This window comes from Equus asinus, chromosome 2 (genome assembly GCF_041296235.1).
Source record: "Equus asinus isolate D_3611 breed Donkey chromosome 2, EquAss-T2T_v2, whole genome shotgun sequence".
Taxonomy (NCBI): Eukaryota; Metazoa; Chordata; class Mammalia; order Perissodactyla; family Equidae; genus Equus; species Equus asinus.
The window spans coordinates 73,922,829-73,945,264 of record NC_091791.1 but is presented as its reverse complement, the minus strand read 5'-3'; the positions used below and the strand labels follow the sequence as shown (position 1 = coordinate 73,945,264).

Sequence of the window (22,436 nt, the reverse complement as noted above, 5' to 3'; positions counted from 1 at the left end):
AGAGTGGGCTCTACTCCCCTCTGACTGGTGTCCTTATAGAAAGGGGAAATTTGGACACAGAGACAGATATGGACAGAGGGAAGACGCTTATGAGAAGACAGAGGGAGAAGACGGCCATCTACAAGCCAAGGAGAGAGGCCTGGAGCAGATTCTTCCCTGGGCTCCAGAGAGAGTGTGGTAGTGCTGCTGACACCTTGATCTCGGACTTCCTGCCTCTAGAACTGTGAGATAATAAATTTCTGTTGTTTAAGCCTGCCAGTCTCGTACATTGTTAGGGCAACTCTAGCAAACTCATTCAGGTTGTGTTTGTCAGTTTATTATAAATTGACCTTATAAAAGATTTTACCATTTGGCATGCTGGTCAAAGACCCCTTGCAGTTTTAGTATTTAAATACTAGTATTTAGAGCCAGCCCTGATTGCCTAGTGGTTAGAGTTTGGTGTTCTCACTGCTTCAGTAGCTAGGGTTCAGTTCCCTGTCATGGAACCACCCCACTTGTCTGTCAGTTGCCAAGTTGTGGCAGCCTCTCACAGAGAAGAACTAGAAGGACTTACAACTAGGATATACAACCATGCACTGGGGCTTTGGGGAAGAAAAAAAATTGCAACAACAAAATTCCATTAAAAAAATATATTAGTATTTAAAAGACTTTCTGCGACCTCTCAGGTCTTTGCTGGTTGGGGCTTTGGTTTGGGGGCTTTGTTTCCAAAACGTCAGGGCCTCCCAGGTAGGGCTGGCTGGCCCTCCACTTGGGTTTACTTTTAAGTGCTTCCGTTTAGGTGTCCAGCCTATGGCTCTCCTTCATGTAGTTTTCTACAGAAGTATATCCCCAGATTTGTGGGTTCCCTCGTGTCTAAGAGTGTCCCTTTCCCGCGTGAGGGTAGAGCTTACTCCAGTTCCTTCAAAGACAGATTAGGAATTGGGATGTATTGGGAATAGATCATTAAGTTTCCCTCCACCTACACGTTGTAATGAGGAGTACGAGTGTAGGGGTTTATGGCCAAACAGTCTCATCCCTGGGACAGGTAGGGATGAGGCAGCACTCTCCCAACACAGCAGAGCCATAGGCAGAGCCAGGCTTGTGGGGAGTAAAGCTTCATTAATCTGAAGACCATTCCTAAGAGAAAGAGTGATTATAAACCCAAAACTGGAGTCCCAAGTGACCGGCACAGATAAAGGAACTTGCAGAAGATCAGGAATGACCCAAGCTGACTGGAGGGGAGTGTTGAGGGAGAGATAGAGGGGTGAGATGGGGGGCCAAGTCAAGAGAAGGCCCTAAGGGTTGCTAAGAAATGAAACATTAACGTCCAGACAGATTGTCCTAGAGTTTGAGCAGAGGATGAAAGTGTTGCTTTAAAAGGGCAGATTCGGGGCCGGCCCCGTGGCTGAGTGGTTAAACTCGCGTGCTCCACTTTGGCGGCCTGGGGTTTCTCTGATTGGGATGCTGGGTGCGGGCATGGCACTGCTCGTTAGGCCATGATGACGTGGCGTCCCGCATGCCACGGGTAGAAGGACCCACAACTAAAAAAATATGCAACTATGTACTGGGAGGATTTGGGGAGAGAAAGCAGGGAAAAAAGCAGATTCTCTAGTGGCTTGCCAGATGGAGAGAAGAGGGAGCCACTGAGTCAGGTCAGGAAAAACTGAAATATATTATGTGGACTTGGGCGTGTTGGCTCTGTGGAGATGGCTAGAAGGCTGTGAGGAAGATTGTGGTAGGACCCGCACAACCTGGATGATGCGGCAGTGAGGGCGGAGGTAGAGGTGACTGGAGCTCTGTTGATAGATGTAGAGAATAAGCCTTTTGTTTCTCACGGCGTGGGGGGATGTATGTGGGGTCATTGATTTGAAGTGCCTACTGAAACAGCAGGTAGGCCTTAACCTTTGGTGGTGATATGGAGCCGGAGCTTAGAGAGGGCCAGGAAGCAGAGTGTAGAGAGGTGAATATATAGCATAGAGCTGATTCCTGAATCTCGGGGATAAAGTAATGTTGTGCGACAAACACATAAGGAGCTGGTTGCATGTACTGCTTGGGCTGCTGGTGTGGCTGCTTCCCAGCAGCTTCTGTTACATGGCTGAGGTTGCTGTGTAATTTTAGGACCCGCTTCTGGCTCTAGCACTGGTTTACACTGTCGTCTTAGGAAGTCTCTGTGTCCTTGGTTGTACATTAATTGGTTAGTTAACTCAAGAGGCTCCTTGTGTTTCTTTTGCCTTTGATGTTTGTTTCCTAAAACTGTGATTCTTCCTTCATTATGTCGCTAGCCGTTGTCACCCTGCTTTCCAGACACTGGATATTTTATTATATTTTGTCACAGATCACTTTATGGTAATTTTCTTTGCCTTTACCTTGACCCTTAACCTACTATATTTTCTGCAACTAAACTGCCTTAACACTCTGATCTCCCTGGTAGGGCAGGACCTGACCTGCAGGTTGTGGCTGTACAAAACGGTGTGGAACTATGAGGCCATGACACGCAAGTTGGTATTATCTGTTTTTTATAGCACACCTCCTCCGTTGATTTGAAAACACTTTCTACACATTCTGATTCATTTCAGTCAGTGCCTGAAATGTAGACAATGAAAAAAAGGAGTCTTGGGGATGCAGGTGCTCTGGCTGCAAGAAGCAAAACATCTTGTCTGGCGATGACGTCTTGTTTGAAGACGAGAAACATGAGTTTTTGAGACTACTTCAGTTTTCTAATTAGAGATAAATGAAATAATTATGGAGTTTATCAAGTGAAATAAAAGGCAAGGTCAGAGGGGGCTATATTACAGTATGATTTGGAGACACTATGACACAGGAGGTAAAATTTGAGCCAGGGTCTGAAGCAATATGGAGAATCCATGAAGGAATAAATGAGGTCGTCCTAGATGAGATCTTATTTAAGGCCATGAATTTTATTTGACCCTGGTTCAAGAGCCACCTCTGTTTCCTCATTTAAAAGCAGAGAAAATACTGGATCTTATTGTGAAGAGTTGAAATGAAATGAGTTGAAATAATTGACATGTATGTGAGCCAGTGAACATGTACCTGGTATATAGTAAGCATAATTATGGCAAATAAGAACACTGCTTTATGTCACTGTACACCTATTGGAATGACTTAAGGAGAAAAACGAAAATGATAACACGAAGTACTGGTGAGGATATAGAGCGTCTGGAACTCTCACACGTTGCTGATGGGAATGCAAAATGGTATAACCAGTTTGGAAAACAGTTTGGCAGTTTCTTATAAGTTAAACACATGCTCCCATACGACCCAGCAATCCCACTCTTTGATATTTATTCAAGGGAAATAGAAATTTATGTGCTCACAGAATTTATGATGACTTTATTCGTATTTGCCCCAGTGGAAACTACTGAACTGTTGCTCAACTGGGGCAGGGATGCACAAGCTGTGGTCCACCCACACAGTGGAACGTGGTAGTATATAGTGGATACCACCTGGCAGCAGAAGGACACAAGCACCAGTCCAACATGGATGGTCATCACGGGAGTGGAACAACCTCCAGGATCTGAAGGTCACATACTAGACGATTCCATTTATATGACATTCTCGAAAAGGCAGAAACTATGGGACAGAAAACAGATTAGGGTGCTGGGGCTGGAGGAGGGGTTAAGGTATGCAAGGGAATTTTTCTGGGTGACGGAACTATTCTGTATCTTGTGGTGATTGCATGACTGTGAACACTTGTCAAAATCCACAGAACTGTCACTAGACTGAATTTTACTGTGTGCAAATTATACCTTAATTGAAAAATGGAAAAACAAATCATGAGCCAAGTCAAGGAAGTGAGAATGACCATGTTGTATGTGGAGAACCTGCTGGAATAGATCTGAACTGAGTAGTGCAGGGATCAGTGAGGAATAAGCCAGAGTGGGCAAGGTAGAGAGGGCAGGGGGCTGAAAGTGAGCATTTGTACCTGATGGGATGTACAAGGGGAACCCCTTGGGACTCCCTGGCAGTGGGGTGGTGGGTGAGGGGGGCATTTGTGTTGGGCACATGATGTATAAGGGCCTGGCCAGGGGCCAGTGCATTTCTCCAGCATGTGGATGAGGCCTGAATACAGTGGGCCTATTGAAGGATAGTAGAGGAGACTTGAGGCCCTCACTAAGATGTGCCACCTGTCTTTGAGATGGGGAAGCTAAGGCGTGATGGCGCCAACATTTGTTTTGGGAAAATGCCCAAGATAGGAGTGAGAGCTCGGCCTCCTGAGACATTGCCACACTTTACCCACTGGGTGATGGACTGCAAAATATTTTTAGCCAGGGAACCCACTCTTTACATGAGAACAGAAGCAGCCAGCTGGGGACGCAGAGCTCCAACCACCCCCTTAGACAGCCAGCCTGACCTACTGGAAGGGTTCCTCTTGTCTCTTCCGCCATACAACTCAAGTCAGACTGTGAATCAGCATCCTTTCAGGGCCCATTCTCTTCTCTGCCTTGGGAGCTCCTGTGAGTTGCCATCCTCATCACAGATAAAGATTTTGTACAATCAGCCTCCAAGTCAGTTGGATGAACACTGTCTGAAAGCCTTTGTTCATTTATACACAGAGTTATCAATAACTGGTGACAGAATTGAGCCTCACAGGTGTGTTTCTGAGCAGCGCCAGCACCCACGCTGTTCGGATTCCCATCACCTGCCCAGCAGTTTGTTTGTTCTGACTGAGATGTTTGAAGTGGGTGAGGGGGCAGCTTCCATGTGTCTGGTGAGGTTGCTGACACTGCTTTGAGAGGAGACAATGAGCAATGGTTGAATAGAGCTTTCCAACAAGCACCCTCTTTAACTTGTAATCTGCAAACATCTCTCTGAGTTTACCCAGCCCTGGGAAGAGCACCCTACACCCTGTACTTTTGGCTCCTGGCGATGTGTTATTTTATTTACCTGGAGAACTGGCTTGTCTCTCTTAATAGTTGCTCCTTTGTCCACAAAAACATTTAATGCACCTGACTTCTCATATTTGCACATGATGCCGAATTCTTCTATTACTTTTCTCTCAAAATGTGTAGCACTCCCTTGAGTTTATTAAAAAGATCTCAAGAAAGTATGAGTATGAGACTGAGGTCAGCAAGAGAAAGTCACCCAATTATTTTGTTTCTTTATTTGGATCCCTGCTTTGCATTTTGGCTGGGTCTGAAGAAAACAGAAAAAACTGAAGTCTAGTTTGCAACCACATGGGCCAGACTTTTCTCACCAGGGAAGGGACCATCACTTTGTTCTATGCTTGGGCCTGAGGCTGTTCCATGCTGCCACAACCAGCATGAGGCCCACACAGAGTCTTCAGGAACCCTTGAGGGGTTTTGTGGCCTCAGGGTGCTGGATTACCCAGAGCCATCTTGATTCTGACTGGGCAGGCTGTGCCACTGAATCATAGTGAAATTGTGAATTGGATGTTTTTTGTGGAGCAGGGCCAAGTGAATATTGGTCAGTTCTAGAAGAAAACGCTGAAGTCTGCCCCACCACCTACAGGCTGGCTGGTTCTGGGCACAGTGGGCCGCCTCTTGCTTTAATCCCTTTTCATCAGGGACCTGTTGGACCAAGATACCTCTGAGGAACTGGAATCCTGGGGAGTGCCAACTTTCCCAGGCCCTTGGCAGAGCCTGCTTGTCAGAGCTGACATGCCTTCCATTCCTGCCTTTTGACCGGCAGTGACTGCCGAGAGTTTTGGAGGTGTGAACAGGGAGGCTGAAGTCACAGCCCTTTGGGGGTGTGTTCTTAATCCAGGAGCTGTCCCTCTTGAGTGCTTCTTCCCTGGCTCCTGGCTCCATGTCCTAAGTCCCTGCTCGCTGGTTGGACCTTCATCTCTCTTCTCCAGAATGACCACTGTCATCTAATAGTCCCTCCTCACTTCCTCCCACCAATGACTTCTCTAAGCCATCTTCCATATCACAGCTATTAGTGTCAAGATTTTATCCTAATATTAATAACAATACGAATGTTATTGAACATGTAGCATGTGTCAGGCACTATACCAAGAGCCTGCACAAATCCTATGCCGTGACCATTAACCACTGTCCCCGTTCTGTAAACAAAAGCTTGAGCCTTAGGAGAGTCTAGATGTCCCAAGGACACACGCCACGCCTTGTATGCACCTCCCTTCTGATGCTCCTAAGGGCAGGGCCTGACCCTGTGTAATTACCTCTGCATCTCTACTTTCCAGCAAAGGACCTGTCATATAGTCAACATTTAGAACAATACTTGTTAAAGGAATGACCTGGTTATAGCAGAGGTGACTTCTCAAGCTCAAACGCTTTTTTAGCCCTGCTGATGCACAGGCTCTCCCAGCTCCTTTCTTGTATTTACCGAAGGGAATACATTATCCAAAGTGAGGGCTATTGGCTCAAACTGTGTGGATGGAACTGGTTTTGCTCCATGCAGAATTCTTTGAATTGCCCTTTCATATCGTACCTCCAAATTTTTTATGGACAACAGCCATATAAAATTGGCTTCCTGTTTACTGTAAAGCTGTTATTGAGTATTTCCTATATTTTTTCATCCCACATCCTTGTCTCAGTTATCTCTTGCTGCCTAGCAGACCACCCTGAACCTAGTGGCCTCAAACGGGAATGACTTAGGACTTTTCGCAACCCTATGAGTTGGCTGGACAATCCTTCTGCTGTTCTCCCTGGGGCTCACACGTGTCCCTGTAGTCAAGTGGCAGCTGAGTTGACTGGCTGGTCCAAGATGGCCTCACTCACACGTACTGTAGTACTGTTGGGAGCTGTCTGGGGTGCCTCAGCTCTCCAAATGGCCTCTTAAGCACCAGTAGCCTAGGTCAGCCTCCTTACAGCCATGGTGGCCTCAGGACAGGTTTCTGAAAGGGTAAGTGCAGTACACAAGCACGTATGAGTCCCTCCTTGCTTCGTGGTTGCTGACATCCAGTTGGTCAAAGTCGGTCACATGGCCCAGCCCGGAGTCCATGAGGGGAGGGGCCTTCCACTGCAGCTCCCTGTGGGAGAAGTAGCAAAGACATGTAGCCATTTTTAATCCATTACTACACAATCCATTACTCCAAATCCACTATATTCATGGCAAATACTAGGATTTTCCTCCAGAAATTCAGTCTCTCTTATGGTTCTTCTAACCTCACTTGAATGATGAGAAGCGTAGCCTTCGGAGGCTGGTCTGAATTGAGATTCTGACTTGATCACATACAGTAGTCCCCCTTTATCCATGGGTTTCTCTTTCCTTGGTTTCAGTTACCCATGGTCAAATGCAGTCTGAAAATATTAAATGGAAAATTGCAGAATAAACAATTCACTAGTTTTAAAGTTCTGAGTAGGATGATGAAATACCACGCCCTCTGGCTCTGTCCCACCTGGGACGTGAATCATCCCTTTTCCAGCGTATCCATGGTGTATATGCTACCTGCTCATTAGCCCATTAGGAAAAATCATAGTATATGTAGGGTTCGGTACTATCCACGGTTTCAGACATCCACTGGGGGTCCTGGAACGGATCCCCTGCAGGTGAGGGGGGACTACTTTACCTTTTGCCTTTGGCAGGTTACTTGCAACCATTTCTTCTGTCCCATGACTGATTCTCATTGCATTTTAATTCTTGTTCCTCTTATTCCATTTACTTTCATCTCTAGGAAGCTAAGAGTTAAAATTCAGGTCAACTACAGCATTTTTGCTTCCTTGTTTCCTCAATGTTGATGTTCCATTTCTTTTGTATTTCTATTTAGATCTTTTGTTTTAAGCTACCTAATCCCTTTTGGAAGAATATAGGGTATAAACCTTTGGTAAGACTCACTAGCAAAATTTCTTAAAAAATAAAAAAACCCTGGCACTCTCAGTTCATTGGGTTTGCTGGAAAGATTCAGGACTATAGTGCTGTTGCATAAGCTTGTGTACACATGAATGAAAGTGAGTTTGCATGTTCTGCTTGATTTGACTCAAGTGAACTTTGCTGTTTATTGCAACCAACCAACTTTCTAGTGAGTTCCCTTTGGCACTTAATTCAGCTGGTCCAACACATCCTCAGGGTGTTACCATGAGGCTCCTGTATCTGAACATCTGTGTTCCAAGGATTTCACGTAGACTTTCTCTAAACCTCTCAAAGTCTAGCATTCTGGATAATGCTCCTGAGAGTAAAAGGACTGATAATTTATAAAGTTCTGGAACCTGGATTTGAATCTAGTTCTTTCTAGTTTTAAAGCCAAGGGACACATGAATCTTTGGCCTACAGAGAATAAATTAACAGATTAACAGGCTCGTTGGAACTCAGCATTTTTTAAAAAAGCAAACTATGTAAAAAAAGATTCTTAAATTCTCAGACCTTGATGCGCAGTAGAGGTGAGATGCGAGTACCACTTGGAACAAACTCTATGGGGCCAGCATATCTTGGTGGTGATTTCTGAGTTCCACAGACTGGATCTACAGTGGAAGGAAGGCTCGTGACCGGTTATATCATAAAACTCTGCAGTCTTGGGTAACTCAAAATGATTTTTTGTGCCTTAGTTTTCTCTGCTATAAAATGTGCCTTACAACTCATAAGGCTGTTCTGTGGGTCAGGGGCTCACTTTTTATTGAGAACCTACTGTGTGTCAGACCCTGGTGGCATCATCATCATACATGTTATCTCATGTAATTCTTGCAGCATCATGATGGGTAGAAAACATGATTCCTATTGCTCTGAGCTCCAGAGCAGGAATTTGAATTTGCCTGCAAAGCCTGAATTCCTTGCAGCAAATCACCTTCTCATTATGAATAAATGAGATAAAGTGTGTGGGCAGGAAAAGCAGCCTTTGAAAACAAATATTAGTGTAAGATTATAATTTTCTGAAGTTGAGTCAGAGCAGAGCAGCAGAAGGGTGGGCGGCCCCAGGTATTGCCTAACCTGCCGTGGTCCGGGCACTTTAGATAGGTGAGCTGGATTCAGGGATTCTGACTACCTGGGTGGGCCTGAGGTCAGTTGTCCATCCCAGAACTGGCCTAGCATTGTGGAAAGAACGTGGACTCTGGGCCAGGCAGACCTGGGTGTGACCTTGGCTCACCTACTGCCTATTTGCTCCATGCCCTTGATTCTTTTTGAGATGAGATTTGTTTCTTGTCTTTTAAATGGGGACATTACTACTGCACCTCAAGGATGCTGTAAGCAATGACTGAAATAGCAGACGTACTGCTATACCACAACTCCCAGCACACAGGAAATTCTCAGTAAATGTCTGTGCTGTGGAGGTGGCGGCACTGTCACCGTTATTTCCATTGCCCCATGTTGGGGGAACAAGGGCAATGGATCCAGGGATGGGCGGCCTGGGAGAAGAATGTGCTCTGATTTCTCTCTGTGTACATGTAGTTGCCTGTGAACTCAGAGTAAGGGTCTAGCATATCCCTTAGTTTAATAGTTCAGTGCCAGCAGTGGCCATAAGCACACAAGATCAGTTTGGTCTTTCGCTGACTGTTTCTTGGAAAAAGCACTCAGTAGGGAAAGGGATGGATACACAAGAGGTGGGCCCCTCAATAGGCCTGTCAGAGCTGAATCTGGCAGTGTCAAACCCTGCCCAGGACAGCAGGGACCTTTCTGGCCCTTTCTCCAATTCCTGAGGAAAGGGGGGATCTCCCTGCATTCTAGAATAGTGCCTTGACCTTGTACCTGTTTCTAGAAACAGCTCCTGTGCCACTGGGTTCCCCAAGCTGCTTTGGGCTGCATTCATAGCCTCAGGCCAGACTGCCATGATGCCTCAATGATAGGAAATATTGCGTAGATTTGAAGTTCCAACCTAAACATGTCTGTGTTAAAATTTATTATTCATGAAGCTAAAAATATGACGGAAAGTTTGAGAAGTAGAAATAGTGCTCATCATTCTCCACTCTAACACAACCATTTTTATTTTAGTGCATTTCATTCCAAGCTAATGCATATGGATACATATTTTTATGTAGTTCTTTCATTGTGTACATAAAATTTTGTCTCCTGCTCTTTCATTTAATGTATAAGCATTTTGCATATGGCTGTATGATCTTTATAATTATGATTCTTAATGATACCGTAATATTCTTTTGAGGGGCTATAACATAATTTAACCAACCTCTTATTGGTGAATATTTTAAGTTTCTTCTTTTTTTCTCTTATAAACAATACTTCAAAATTCATGCATAAAATTTGTTCCTTACTGTGTGTTTGTTCATTAGTCTAAATTCACAGAAATGAGATTTCTCAGCTTAAAGGTTATAAGTGTCTTTTTAGTTCTTCATATGTGGTGCCAAATTGCTTTCCAGTCAGATTGAACTAATTTACCCTCTATCCTTTTGCTTTTAAATAAGATAGTGGGACATCTGCAGCCCATGTTGTAATACCACTTATTGGAATAGTGTGGAAAATGTCCCAGCTGTTGAAGGCAGAGAATGGATGTGTAAATAAGTGTGCCGGGTTAAGAGATCAAACATCCCTGACTGGCACCATCCATCCTGCCCCAAGGCAGAACGCAGAGGGAAGGAGGCTCCTGTGGCATCCAGCATCCTGGAACTGGCTGGCAGGCCGTGCCCTGCTGTTGGGTGCAGGTCCCTGTACAGAGTCCTGCCACATGTCACTCACGTTAGGCGATGGATGTGAACGCTCCGTTTGGCTTCTGTGAGCACATCTAAATAACCTTCTAAGAGAAAGACTTGGAGCTGTGGGAGAGACACTGTTTTGGAACAGGTTAAAGTGGAACCTGGCCTCTGGTGGTACTGCATCAACCACCTTTCCCCGTGTGTTTACTTATCTGTAAATTGGGCTAATGATGCCTGATGGTGTTCTGCTTGCACAAATCCTTTGTGAAAGAAGAATTCATAATTAATAAAATAAAGACCTTATTAGAAAAATAGATTTAGGACAACCCTTCTACGGTTTTTGGGTAATATTTACTAACATAGCTGGTGGCCATTGAACCCTAAATCAAGATTATGTTAATCATTCTTTCCCAGTGAGTTAAAATTATGTTAGTCAATTTGTTAATGGTCACACACCCTATTTAGAAAGTAGAAGCTTAGATAGTAACACTGTATATCAGCAGGTTTCTTCATCCTCTGTAAGACCTATGGATTATTCCCCTGCATTGCCCTGGTGGGACACCCACCCTGAAGAATTAGAAACCATAAATAGTGCTTGGGGTTCCTCTATGGATCACTTTATAGTGAGAATACTGGCTTAACGGGAGGTTTTGGTCTTTAGCAGGCAACAAAGTTTACTCTTAAAAATTTGCTTTCAGGTTAGCAGTTTTGTTATCAGTGTCTTAGCTTGGCAGTGTGCTCTTAAGAAATGAGCTCTGGAAGTATGAAATATCACATCTTTTTAACAGATTTGGCAACCTGGCTTTTTCCCCCCAAAACTTAAATGTTGCTCTGTGGATTGGTTATGGTGGTGGTAGTTAGTGAACAGTATTAACTAATAGTGAAAAGTAGACAGCTGGTGAGAAAGGAGTCAAGTAGTCATTCTGATGGTATTTTTGGTAACTTTGTCTGCCTCTGAGCATATGGTCTAGTCAGCTGAAATAATTTAACAGTGACAAAATGTATTTCAGTAAGGGGAGATTAAAGACAAGCTATTTATTTTCTTTTTTCTTCCACAGTGATGTTTTTATCTTTGTTAACAAATATAATGCTAGCCGTCTAAATTTTATGAAGACAGACTGTGATGATTTAGCAATATACATTTATTTTTTATTGTTTAGTTTTATATGTATAAGCATATTTATTTTGGTGTTTTTTCATAGTTCAAACATGTTATCTTAAATGATACTAGTCTTTATATTGCACTGTGGATAAGAGGTCAGCGTGAGAATGAAATGACATTTTTACTGCACAGATTTGCCCCTTTTGTGACTCAACTCTTGGACTCTCAGCACCTCAGAGCCTCCACACATGAATAACTGTTATAACGTCAGTGTTCTGTCTACCTTTGGAATATTCTGGCCTCATCTCTGCCCCTGTCAAGTCTTATGGCATTCATAAATGTCATGGTTTCAGAATATATTCACTAATTCTTTGACAGTCTTCCTCTCAAAATGTGGGGTCTAATTCTCCTCCCCTTGAGTGTGGCCTGGACATAGTGACTTCCGTCTGTTGAATAGAATGTGGTGGTATGACTGTATGATTTCCAAGACTAGGTCATAAAAGGAATCCTAGCATCATCTTCTCTCCCTCTGTCTGTCTTCCCCTCCCCTGATTCCCTCCCCACTTTCCCCCTCTCTTGGGTCACTTACCATGGGGGAGGCCAGCTGCCATGTTGTGAGGATACTCAAGCGGCCATGTGGATGAGTCTGTGATGAGGAACTGGGGCCTCTAGCCAACAGCCATGTGAGTGAGTCTGGCAAGCAGCCTGTCCACCCCACTCAGACCTTCAGATGATGGCAGCCTTGGCTGACATCTTGCCTGCAGCCTCATGAGAGACCATGGACCAGAACCATCCAGGTTCTTGACTCTCAGAAGCCGTGTGAGATAACAGTGCTTGTTGTTTTAAGCTACTAAGTTTTGAGGTTATCTGTTTTATAGCAGTTGATAACACAGTATGTCAGTTGGCCCTTCTAGATCTCTTTCCTCATCTGGGGAATGAAGGGTTGGACTAAATAGTGCCCTTAACAAGTTGATGGCAAACTATTAGTACTTCAGGGGCTGCTCTCTTCCAGCCATGGTACCTCTTCTGCTTCCCCCACAGCGGCCTTCCTGCTGCCATCCCTCTGACTCGGTGAGCAGCTTACACAGCCTCCTCACCTTAGCACAGCCCCTCCTTCCAAAGTGACTCACACTTTGTCTCTGGCAAAAGCTAAACCCACTTTTTGTTTATTTATTCTTATTTTGAAACAGAGACAGGTCATATTGGGAATATAATGGAGAATTTTCTTTTAATAATGAAACCTATTTTATACTTAATTTTTATCGTAACTATTCAGTAAACCAAGCAATTGGGTTTACTTTTCTGAAAATAATGTCATTTTATTAAAAGTCGTTGCTCTTTTATCTACTTAGAAATGGGGTGAATTTTGGCTGCTATACACTCTAATTATGGTAGATAAATAGATATCATTCAGTCACTTATTTCTATCCGATCTCATTCCTGGCCTGATTTAATTCCATTTGTGCTTCAGGTAATAGACTGCTTCTGTTGTATGCATTTGTAAGAACAATGTGGGCAAAGTGCGTTTCTGGGGTTTTTAGAATGGGAAAACTAACCAAAATCAAATATCTCATAATGGTAACTACCAACTTAGGTCAGTTAGTAAATAGGAGGACAGGAATTAGAGTGTGCATTTTCTGGCTCAAATGCTATTTAACAAGGAAGTGAAAATCTCAGGGCCGTAGATGAGGCTCTCTACGTCTTTCTGGAGGTTGCATGTGGATGCATCCAACACTGTGGTCCAAATGGCAAAGTTGAGTGAAGACAGCAGCATGCTCCCCACTCCATGTTTCTTAATTTAGTTGGCGGAGAATCGTAGACCTCTGGAAATTTCCCTGACAGAATTCACTTTTCTGTCAGAACACTAAGCCCGCCCTTGTCTACATTTGTCTGAGCATTGTCTGTCTGTGGGCTAGTCATTATGTATTCAGTGTCAACAGCCCTCCTTGGAGGGCAGGAGAAACAAAGCAGAGATGGGTCTGCATTCTGGGAAATAAAAGCACGCCTCCTGGATCACAGGCTTTGAATTCTCTGCAACTTTTGACCCAGTATCAAACCACATCATTACTCCCCTAATCTCAGCAGCAGTTTATATTGTCACAAAAAAGAGGACCTGTCTGCCACTGCATCATTTTCTCTTAACAGGGAGAAAACAAACAAACCAGTTGGTAGCACTTCCTGGATACCAGTGGGTACTGGGAGCCAGAGCCTTCTCCATGAATTTGCATTCAGTACATTGCTGTTTTTAAGTGGAGCTGCCCCTGGTATAAATAAGTCTTATAATGTATGTAAATATATGGGAGGGTGATTGTTGTAATGAAAAGCTTCCACTACAAAGTGGGCAAAGCCAGTAAAATCAGAGTGAGTAGGGGGAGGGGTTTGTTTTCAACTGCATTTATTGTCGAGCAACTACCCTAAAGAGACCCCTGCCACATTTAGTACTGTAGATACGCAAAAGACATGTCACACAGCCCTCCTGTCCCTATAAGGACCTAAAATGCTTCTGGATATCAAATGTGTGAAACAGCTAGGAAGTACAATGGAGTGCTGAGTAGGTCCGCTACATAGGAATACCAGGGCAAGCCAGGACCTTGAGGCATTTAGCCCAGCATCCCAGTGTTGGAGAAATGAGGTGACCTTGTCAGACCCCCACACAGTTGTTGACAAAAGCCAGGGCTAGAACCCCAGGCTCTGGCTCTTAGGGTGAGACTCTTCCCAACGTGCCATGTGTCCCACTTGTCCCTTAAATGTTGGTGTCTCCTACTGCCTGTTCTCACTTGGCTCACACTCCCTGGATGGTCTTCTTATGCTTACCAGTAGTTTTAATTGTCTCATGCCTTTCCAGAAGTCCAGACGTGTGTCTCCATCTGTTTTTCAGATACCTCCTATCAGTATCTCTCAGTAACCTCAGCATTTCCAAAACAAACTCACCTTGATTTCCTAGCACCACTGAGTACCCACCCAGACAACTTTCTCATGTTTCTTGTTGCTGAATGTCATTCCGTCTGTGAAATGTTCAAGTCACAAACCTGCCATGTCTGATTCCTCCTTCCTCTCTCCCTCCTCCAGGCATTCCCTGGCTGTGCCTCTCCCCTCCTCATCTCTAGGACCTGGACTGGAGCCAGCTCACCACTTTCTGTTGCTGCATTGCCCTGATGGCCTCCTGGCCTCTCTTTTGTCCCCTCCAGTCTGCTCCCCTACAGCACAGCCAAAGTGATGTTTCTAGAAAACAAGCCTCAAGTCTCGGAATATCTTGCCATTTCCATGGCTTCCCATTTTCTACCTTTCCTTTTGTTTCCTCCATCTGGAACCCTCATCCCCCCATCATTTCTCTTTGCCAGGTCAATTCTTGACTCCCTCAGATTTCTGCTGAAGTCTCACTTCCCATACACAGACTTGGAGCCCTCCACACGGCATCCCTGCCCCCACGCTGTGTAGGACGTGTGACGCTGTGCTGTCATTGTTGAATGCTTGTCTGTTTCGGGTCTGTACACTCAACCAAAGCGAAGCTGCCTTGTCCCCAGTGTATCTCTGGGGACTTTCTTAATATCCAGCAAAGGCCGTGGGTTAGGGTAACAAGAAGAGAGTGGAAAATGACAAGTGTCTGGAAAGGTGAGCAGTCAACAGGTGGTGGTTTGTACTTGGATACTGTCTCAGCCAGTGAATCCAGTCAACCACCTTGAACTATCAGGAATTGAGTGATCAGACATATTCTGATATGGATGCTTAATACATTTTTTTACTTTTTTTTTCTCTACATTGTTTTACTTTAATTTTGACTATATATTTGGTGGAGGGGGATGCTATTTTATCTAAAGGCAATACAGTCGAATGATTGAGACCGTGGACTCCAGTACTAAATTCCCTGGGGTTCAAATCTAGCTTCATTATGTATTGTGTGTTACTTAAACTTCCTGTGCCTCGGCTTCCTCATCTATAAAATGGCAGTGGTACTAGCATTGTCAGGAAGATTAATGTATGTGCAGTGTCTAGAATGGGCTTGGCACCTGGTAAATGCTCTATGAGTGTTAGCAACCAAGGTGGCTCGTCCTTTTCTTCTTCCTCCTCCTCATCATTTCACTCTAGGAGCAGGTAGTTAACTTGGTAATTTGCAGTTTTTGACTTGGGAGTCCAGAACAAAGCCATCCTTTGTGAATGACCTCCTAGAAATGATCTCCTTTTATGACATTGTGAGAATCAGGCTCTTTTTTTTTTAAACTCTTTTTTGTTTAAACTGAGCCCTGGGCTGCCATCCCCATCCTGATTTATAAAGGGCCAGGTTGAGTTTTTTACCGGCTGTGTAACCTGGACAAATTGTTTATCCTCTCTAATCTTCTGTCTCCCCATTGTAAGATAGGAGTTATAAAATGCCAAGATGTTGCAGGGATGAGAAAGTATCTATGTGCAATGCCTGGTGTGTAGTAGGCATTCATAAATGGCACTCAGCATTATTTCACCTGCTTGGGACTTTGCCATGCCCTAGTCGTATGGCATGTCCTCAGCTCCGGCCTTGGCATGGTTGATTGGGAGGGGGAAGAGAAGTTAAGGAATGTTACATATGGACTAGCCAATCTTGTTCATGAGAAGAAGGAAACATTTATTTTCTGAGAAAACGTTGATGGTTGACTTGCAAATGCTGATTTGGTGAACACTATAAATAATGCCTTGATTCTTACATGTAGAAAAAGTCACCGGCCCCACCAGCAACATTCACTTTTGATTTTATTCAAGTACAAGGTTAAGTGGTTTGATCCATTAGCCAGTGTGTGTAGTAGGTCAGATGCCTGCAGAAAAAAAAATTATTAGCCACAAAATGCCACAAGCAAGCTACAAAATAAAAATTAATAATGCTTAATTAAAAGTCTACACAGTGTGACTCTAGTAACTTCATTACTTGCTGAATTTAGTGTTCATACATATTTCCTGATATTGTAAAGGTGGTTAGTAGGTTAGAGTCTCTTACTCTGTAAGAGAGTAAGAGAATTTGCCAGGATTGCCAGTGGTAAATTGAAAGTGTAGTTATAACCAAATAACCTCAAAAGCCAAATTGTAAATATCTTTCAATTTTTTTTTTCAGCAAAAAATATTTAAACTGGGATACAGATGCATGTTCATACATACATTACAATGTGGGATAGGATCTGGAAAAGTCCCAGAAGTTGGGGCACTGGAAGGCCTGAGAAAGGCCTTGTCATGAGGGGTGGAGCTAGGACTGCAGGATGGTTCCTCTCACTGGCCCACTGTGTCTGCAGTGGCATTTTCCTCCCTGGGTGCCCCTGTGCATGGTTTCCATGATGGCCCTGGTGGGACAATCCCAGCTGGATCACTTCACTGCAGAAGCAGCTGAAGTCGCAAAGCCGGCCTCTAGAGGGAGGAAGCTTAGGCACGGTTTCTCTTTAATTACTGTCCTTTTGAGTAAAAATGCAGATTATTAGAGCAAGTTGCGTTTGGGAAGAAATGTATGATTTGGCCCAGCCCCTGAGGATTACCCTTTGTGCAGTTCTCACTTTACATTTTAAAGAGCCAAAATGTCTCCGGTGGTCCACTTTTGCAGAACATGCAGCCTATGCTGGTCTGGAGGAATGCTAATTAACAAACCCCTACAGAACTGGTTGGGTCTCCCCTGAGGGAGGGCTTATTGCTGCAGATCTTTCTAATAGCATCCGCTCAGGGAAATGGCCAGTTGACAATGGCCAGCTCACAGAAATCTATGTGAGACTTAGCAGCCGCAGGATATTTCTGATTTTGGTTACATAAAGAAACCTTTCTTATTATATTCACAGAAATCAAATTTCAAGTGGTTGAAAAATCTGTTTGGAATTCTGTGGTCATGGAGTTGTATTTAGTTTGATTTAATGTGGATAGATGAGAGTAAATTGTTTGCACAGATGAGTTGAATAAATTCTGCCAGTTTATATCTTATTCTGATTTCACATTAAGCCCTTAATTTGCAGCTCTGTTGCGTTGGCAGTCCTATTAGAGTAAGCCCTAGGAAAAGCTTGGCAGGTCCTTTCTCCTCTTGCCACTGTTATTCAGTGGAATTAAACAAATCATTTAACCTCTGAGGAGAGCTCAAAGGTGCTGTTGGGTCCTAGGATGTCCTTAAACCATCTAAGATGTCTGGAGATCTACCCTGATTTTAATGGCTTTAATTTAACCACTATTGAATTATTTTATTTAATCTGCTTTCCCTATCTCCCTTCCTCACCTTCACAGATCCTCAAAGCCCTGGGATTTTCCAGACTATTTCCTTCCCATAGATACGCAATAAAAATGTAAGATGAAGAGAAATGCAAATCCTTCTTTGGAAAAAGTCATTCCCATGCTTTTGTCTCTTTCCGTCTCCACTATCTGCAGAAGTTCTGAGATGCAGGTCCTGAAGATGGGAATTCTCTCTCATTGCATCTTCGGTGCCCACTGGCATCATAAGACTCAGTGTTTATTGAACTGATGAATGAAAGTGTGTTTGAAGAACTAATCAACTCATTTGGTGTTTTTTTCCCCTCTAGGAGGACTGGAATGAAATTGACCCAATTAAAATGAAAGATCTTCATCACAGCAACGGGGATGAGAAAGCACAAAGCGTGGAGACCCTCCCTCCAGGTACTGCAGCCCCCTACAGAGGCCAGTCCAGTCTTGGGCTGGTGGCTGGTAATCGGAAAGTCATCTTGCCCTCTAATTGTAAATAAGCTGAATGTGGCATTTGGAGCACATGGCCTGTGGGGTAGAAAATGGATTTCATAGGGCAGCTGGAGACCCTGCCCTTGCACAATGTTTTGCTGACTTCCTTAGGGGCCCATTAGTACATGATGAAGTAAGTTCACTGGGAGGTGACTAAAATTTGTTGAGAGAAAAAATAGAATAAAATAGAAAAGTCAGGATGGTATGTTTCAGTTCACAAATTTTTCTAATGGATTTTATTTTTTCAAGCAGTTTTAGGTTCACAGCAAAATTGAGCAGAAAGTGCAAAGATTTACATTTATCCTCTGCCCCCACACATACACAGCCTCCCCTGCTGTCAACATCCTCCACCAGAGTGGTGCATTTGTTACAATCAGTGAACCAATATTGATATACCGTTATGATCCAAAGTCCATTTTACATTCGGATTCACTCTTGGTGTTGTACATTCTGTGGGTTTTGGCAAACATATAGTGACATGAATCCACCATTACAGTATCATACAGAGTAGTTTCACTGGTCTAAGAATCCTGGCTCCCCCTAATCCCTGGAACCACTGATCCTTTTGCTGTCTCCATGGTTTTGCCTTTTTCAGAATGTCATATCATTGGAATCATATGGCATGCAGCCTTTCAGATTGGCTTCTTTCACTTAATAATGTGCATTGAAGTTTCCTTCATATCTTTTTCATGGCTTGAGAGCATGTTTGTGGGGTTTATTTATTTATTTTTTTGGTGAGGAAGATTTGCCCTGAACTAATGTCTGTGCCAATCTTCCTCTATTTTTTGTATGTGGGATGCCTCCACAGCATGGCTGATGAGTGAAATAGGTCTGCACCTGGGATCCAAACCTGTGAACCCTGGCTACCGAAGCAGAGCACATAGAACTTTAACCACTTGGCCACGGGACCGGCCCCAGCATGTTTGTTTTTAATCACTGAATAGTATTCTGTTGTCTAGATATACCACAGTTTATTTATCCATTCACATACTGAGGGACATCTTGGTTGCTTCCAAGTTTTGGCAATTGTGAATAAAGCTGCTATAAACATCCATATGCAGGTTTTTGTGTGAACATAAGTTTTCAGTTCGTTTGGGTAAATACCTAGGAGTGTGACTGCTGGATCATAGGTTAGGAATATGTTTATTTTTGTAAGAAATTGCCGAACTGTCTTCTACAGTGACTGTACCATTTTGCATTGCCACCAGCAATGAATGAGAGTTGCTTTTGCTCCATATCCTTGGCAGCATTTGGTGTTGGCAGTGTTTTTGATTTTGGCCCTTTTTGTAGATTGGAAGTGGTATCTCTGTTGTTTTAATTTGCAATTCTCTAATGACATATGATATTGAGTATCTTTTCATATGTTTATTTGCCATCTGTTTATCTTCTTTGAGGAGGCGTCTGTTCAGGTCTTTTTGCCCATTTTTAAATTGGGTTTCTCATTTTGTTATTGTTGAATTTTAAGAGTTCTTTGTATATTTTGGATAACAGTTCTTTATCAGTTATGTCATTTACAAATATTTTCTCTCAGTCTGGGGCTTGTCTTCTCATTCTGTTGACAGTGTCTTTCCCAGAGGAGAAAATTTTAATTTTAATGAAATTTAGCTTTGTCAGTTCTTTCATGGATCATAACTTTGATGTTGTATCTTAAAAGTCATCACTATACCCAAGGTCACCTAGATTTTTCCTATCTTCTACGAGTTCTGTAGTATTGCGTTTCATGTTTAGGTCTGTGATCCACATTGAGTTAATTTTTGAGAAGAGTGTAAGGTCTGTGTCTAGATTTCACTTTTTTTGCATGTGGATATCCAGTTCTTCCAGTATTGTTTGTTGAAAAGACTATCTTTGCTTCATTGTATTGCCTTTGCTCCTTTGTCAAAGATCAGTTGACTACATTTATGTGGGTCTGTTTCTTGGCTCTGTATTCTGTTCCATTGATCTATTTGTCTATTCCTTCACCAATATCACACTGTCTTGGTTATTTTAGCTTTATATTAAGTCTTGAAGTTGGGTAGTGTTAGTCCTCCAACTTGGTTCTTCCAAGCCTTCAATATTGTGTTGGATTTTTTGCTACTCCATATAAACTTTTGAATCAGTTTGTTGATACCCACAAAATAACTTACTGGGATTTTGATTTGGATTGTGTTAAATCTATAGATCAAGTTGGTAAAAACTGACATCTTGACAGTACTGAGTCTTCATATCTGTGAACATGGAATATCTCTCTGTTTAGTTCTTTTTAAATTTTTTTCATCAGAGTTTAAAGTTTTGCTCATACAAATTTTTTGCCTATTTTGTTAGATTTGTACCAAACTATTCCATTTTTTGGGGTGCTAATGTAAATGGTATTCTGTTTTTAATTTCAAATTCACTTGTTCATTGTTTATATAGAAGAGCAATTGACTTTGGTATATTGACCTTGTATCCTGCAGTCTTGCTGTAATTATTAGTTCCATGCTTGCTTTGGCAGCACATGTAGTAATTACTTCTTAGTTCTAGGAGGTTTTTGTTGATTCTTTCAGATTTTCTACAAAGACAATCATGGCATCTGTGAATAAAAACAATTTTATTTGTTCCTTCCCAATCTATTTTATATCTTTTCTATCTTTTTCTTGTCTTACTGTATTACTAAGACTACTAGTACAGTGTTGAAAAGGAGTGGTGAGAGGGGTCATCCTTGCCTTGTTCCTGATCTTAGCAGGGAAGCCTCTAGTTTCTTACCTCTAAGTATGAGGTTAGCTGTAGGTTTTCTTAGATGTTCTTTATCAAATTGGAGAAGTTTCCCCTCTATTGCTAGTTTGCTGAGAGTTTTTATTATGAATGAGTGTAGGATTTTATCAAATGCTTTTTCTGCATCTATTAACATGATCATGTGATTTTTTTCTTAGGCTTTTAATGTGATGGATTATATTAATTGATTTTTGTATGTTGAACCAGCCTCACATACATGGGATAAATCCTACTTGGACATGGTGTATAATTCTTTTTACATGTTGTTGGATTAAATTTGCTAATATTTTATTGAGGAGTTTCGCATCTATAGTCATAAGAGGTATTTGGTTTGTAGTTTTCTTTTCTTGTAATATTTTTGTCTGGTTTTGCTTTTAGGGTAATGCTGGCCTCATAGAATGAGTTAGGAATTATTCCCTCTGCTTCTCTCTTCTGGAAGAGGTTGTAAAGAATTCATATAATTTCTTTCTTAAATGGTTGGTGGAATTCACCAGTGAAACCATCTGGGCCCAGCGCTTTCTGTTTTGGAAGGTTAATAAGTGTTGATTTAATTTCTTTAATAGATACAGGTATATTGAAACTGTCTATTTCTTCTTGTCTCAATTTTAGCAGATTGTGTCTTTCAAGAAATCAGTCCATTCTTCTAGGTTGTCACATTTGTAGGTTGATTTAATTTGTTTAATAGATACAAGTATATTGAAACTGTCTATTGCTTCTTGTCTCAATTTTGGCAGATTGTGTCTTTCAAGAAATCAGTCCATTCTTCTAGGTTATCAAATTTGTAGGTATAGAGATGGTAATAGTATTTTTTTGTTCTCCTTTTAATGTCCATGATATCTGTAGTGATAGCTCCTCTTTCACTTCTGATACTCGTAATTTGTCTTCTCTCTTTTTTTCTGAGTTAGCCTGGCTCTAGAGGCTTATTGATTTTATTTATCTTGTAAAAGAACAAGATTTTTTTTCTATTGATTTCCTTTTTTTCTACTTCGTAAATTTCTGCTCTAATTTTTACTAATTTCTTTGTTCTGCTGACTTTGGGTATAATCTACTCTTCTTTTTCTAGTTGCCTGAAGTTGAACTTAGATGATTAATTTTGGATCTTCCGTTTTAAAAAAATTTTTTTATTGCTATACCATTGGTTTATAACGTGATATAAATTTCAGGTTTGCATCATTATATTTCAATTTTTGTGTAGATTACATCGTGTTCACCACCCAAAGAGTTAGAGTCCATCATCATACACATGTGCCCACTCACCCCTGTCGCCCTCCTCCTTCCCCACTTTCCCTCTGGTAACCACCACTCCAGTCTCTGTCTCTGTGTGATTGTTTCTTGTTGTTTTTTTCTTCCATTTGTTAGTGAGATCATACGGTGTTTGACTTTCTCCCTCTGACTTATTTTGCTGAGCGTAATACTCTCAAGGTCCA

At 42.4% G+C, this 22,436-nt stretch overlaps 1 protein-coding gene across 2 annotated transcripts in view; it reads left to right on the top strand.

Annotated features, from left to right (window-relative positions):
* Positions 1-22,436, top strand: part of GALNT2 (polypeptide N-acetylgalactosaminyltransferase 2) — a 199,330-nt gene that overhangs the window by 76,695 nt on the left and 100,199 nt on the right. For both annotated transcript variants that reach the window (XM_044757699.2, XM_070491500.1), the window contains one exon: positions 18,108-18,201. In XM_044757699.2, coding sequence (XP_044613634.1) covers positions 18,108-18,201 — 94 coding nt within the window. The remainder of the gene's footprint in view (positions 1-18,107; positions 18,202-22,436) is intronic.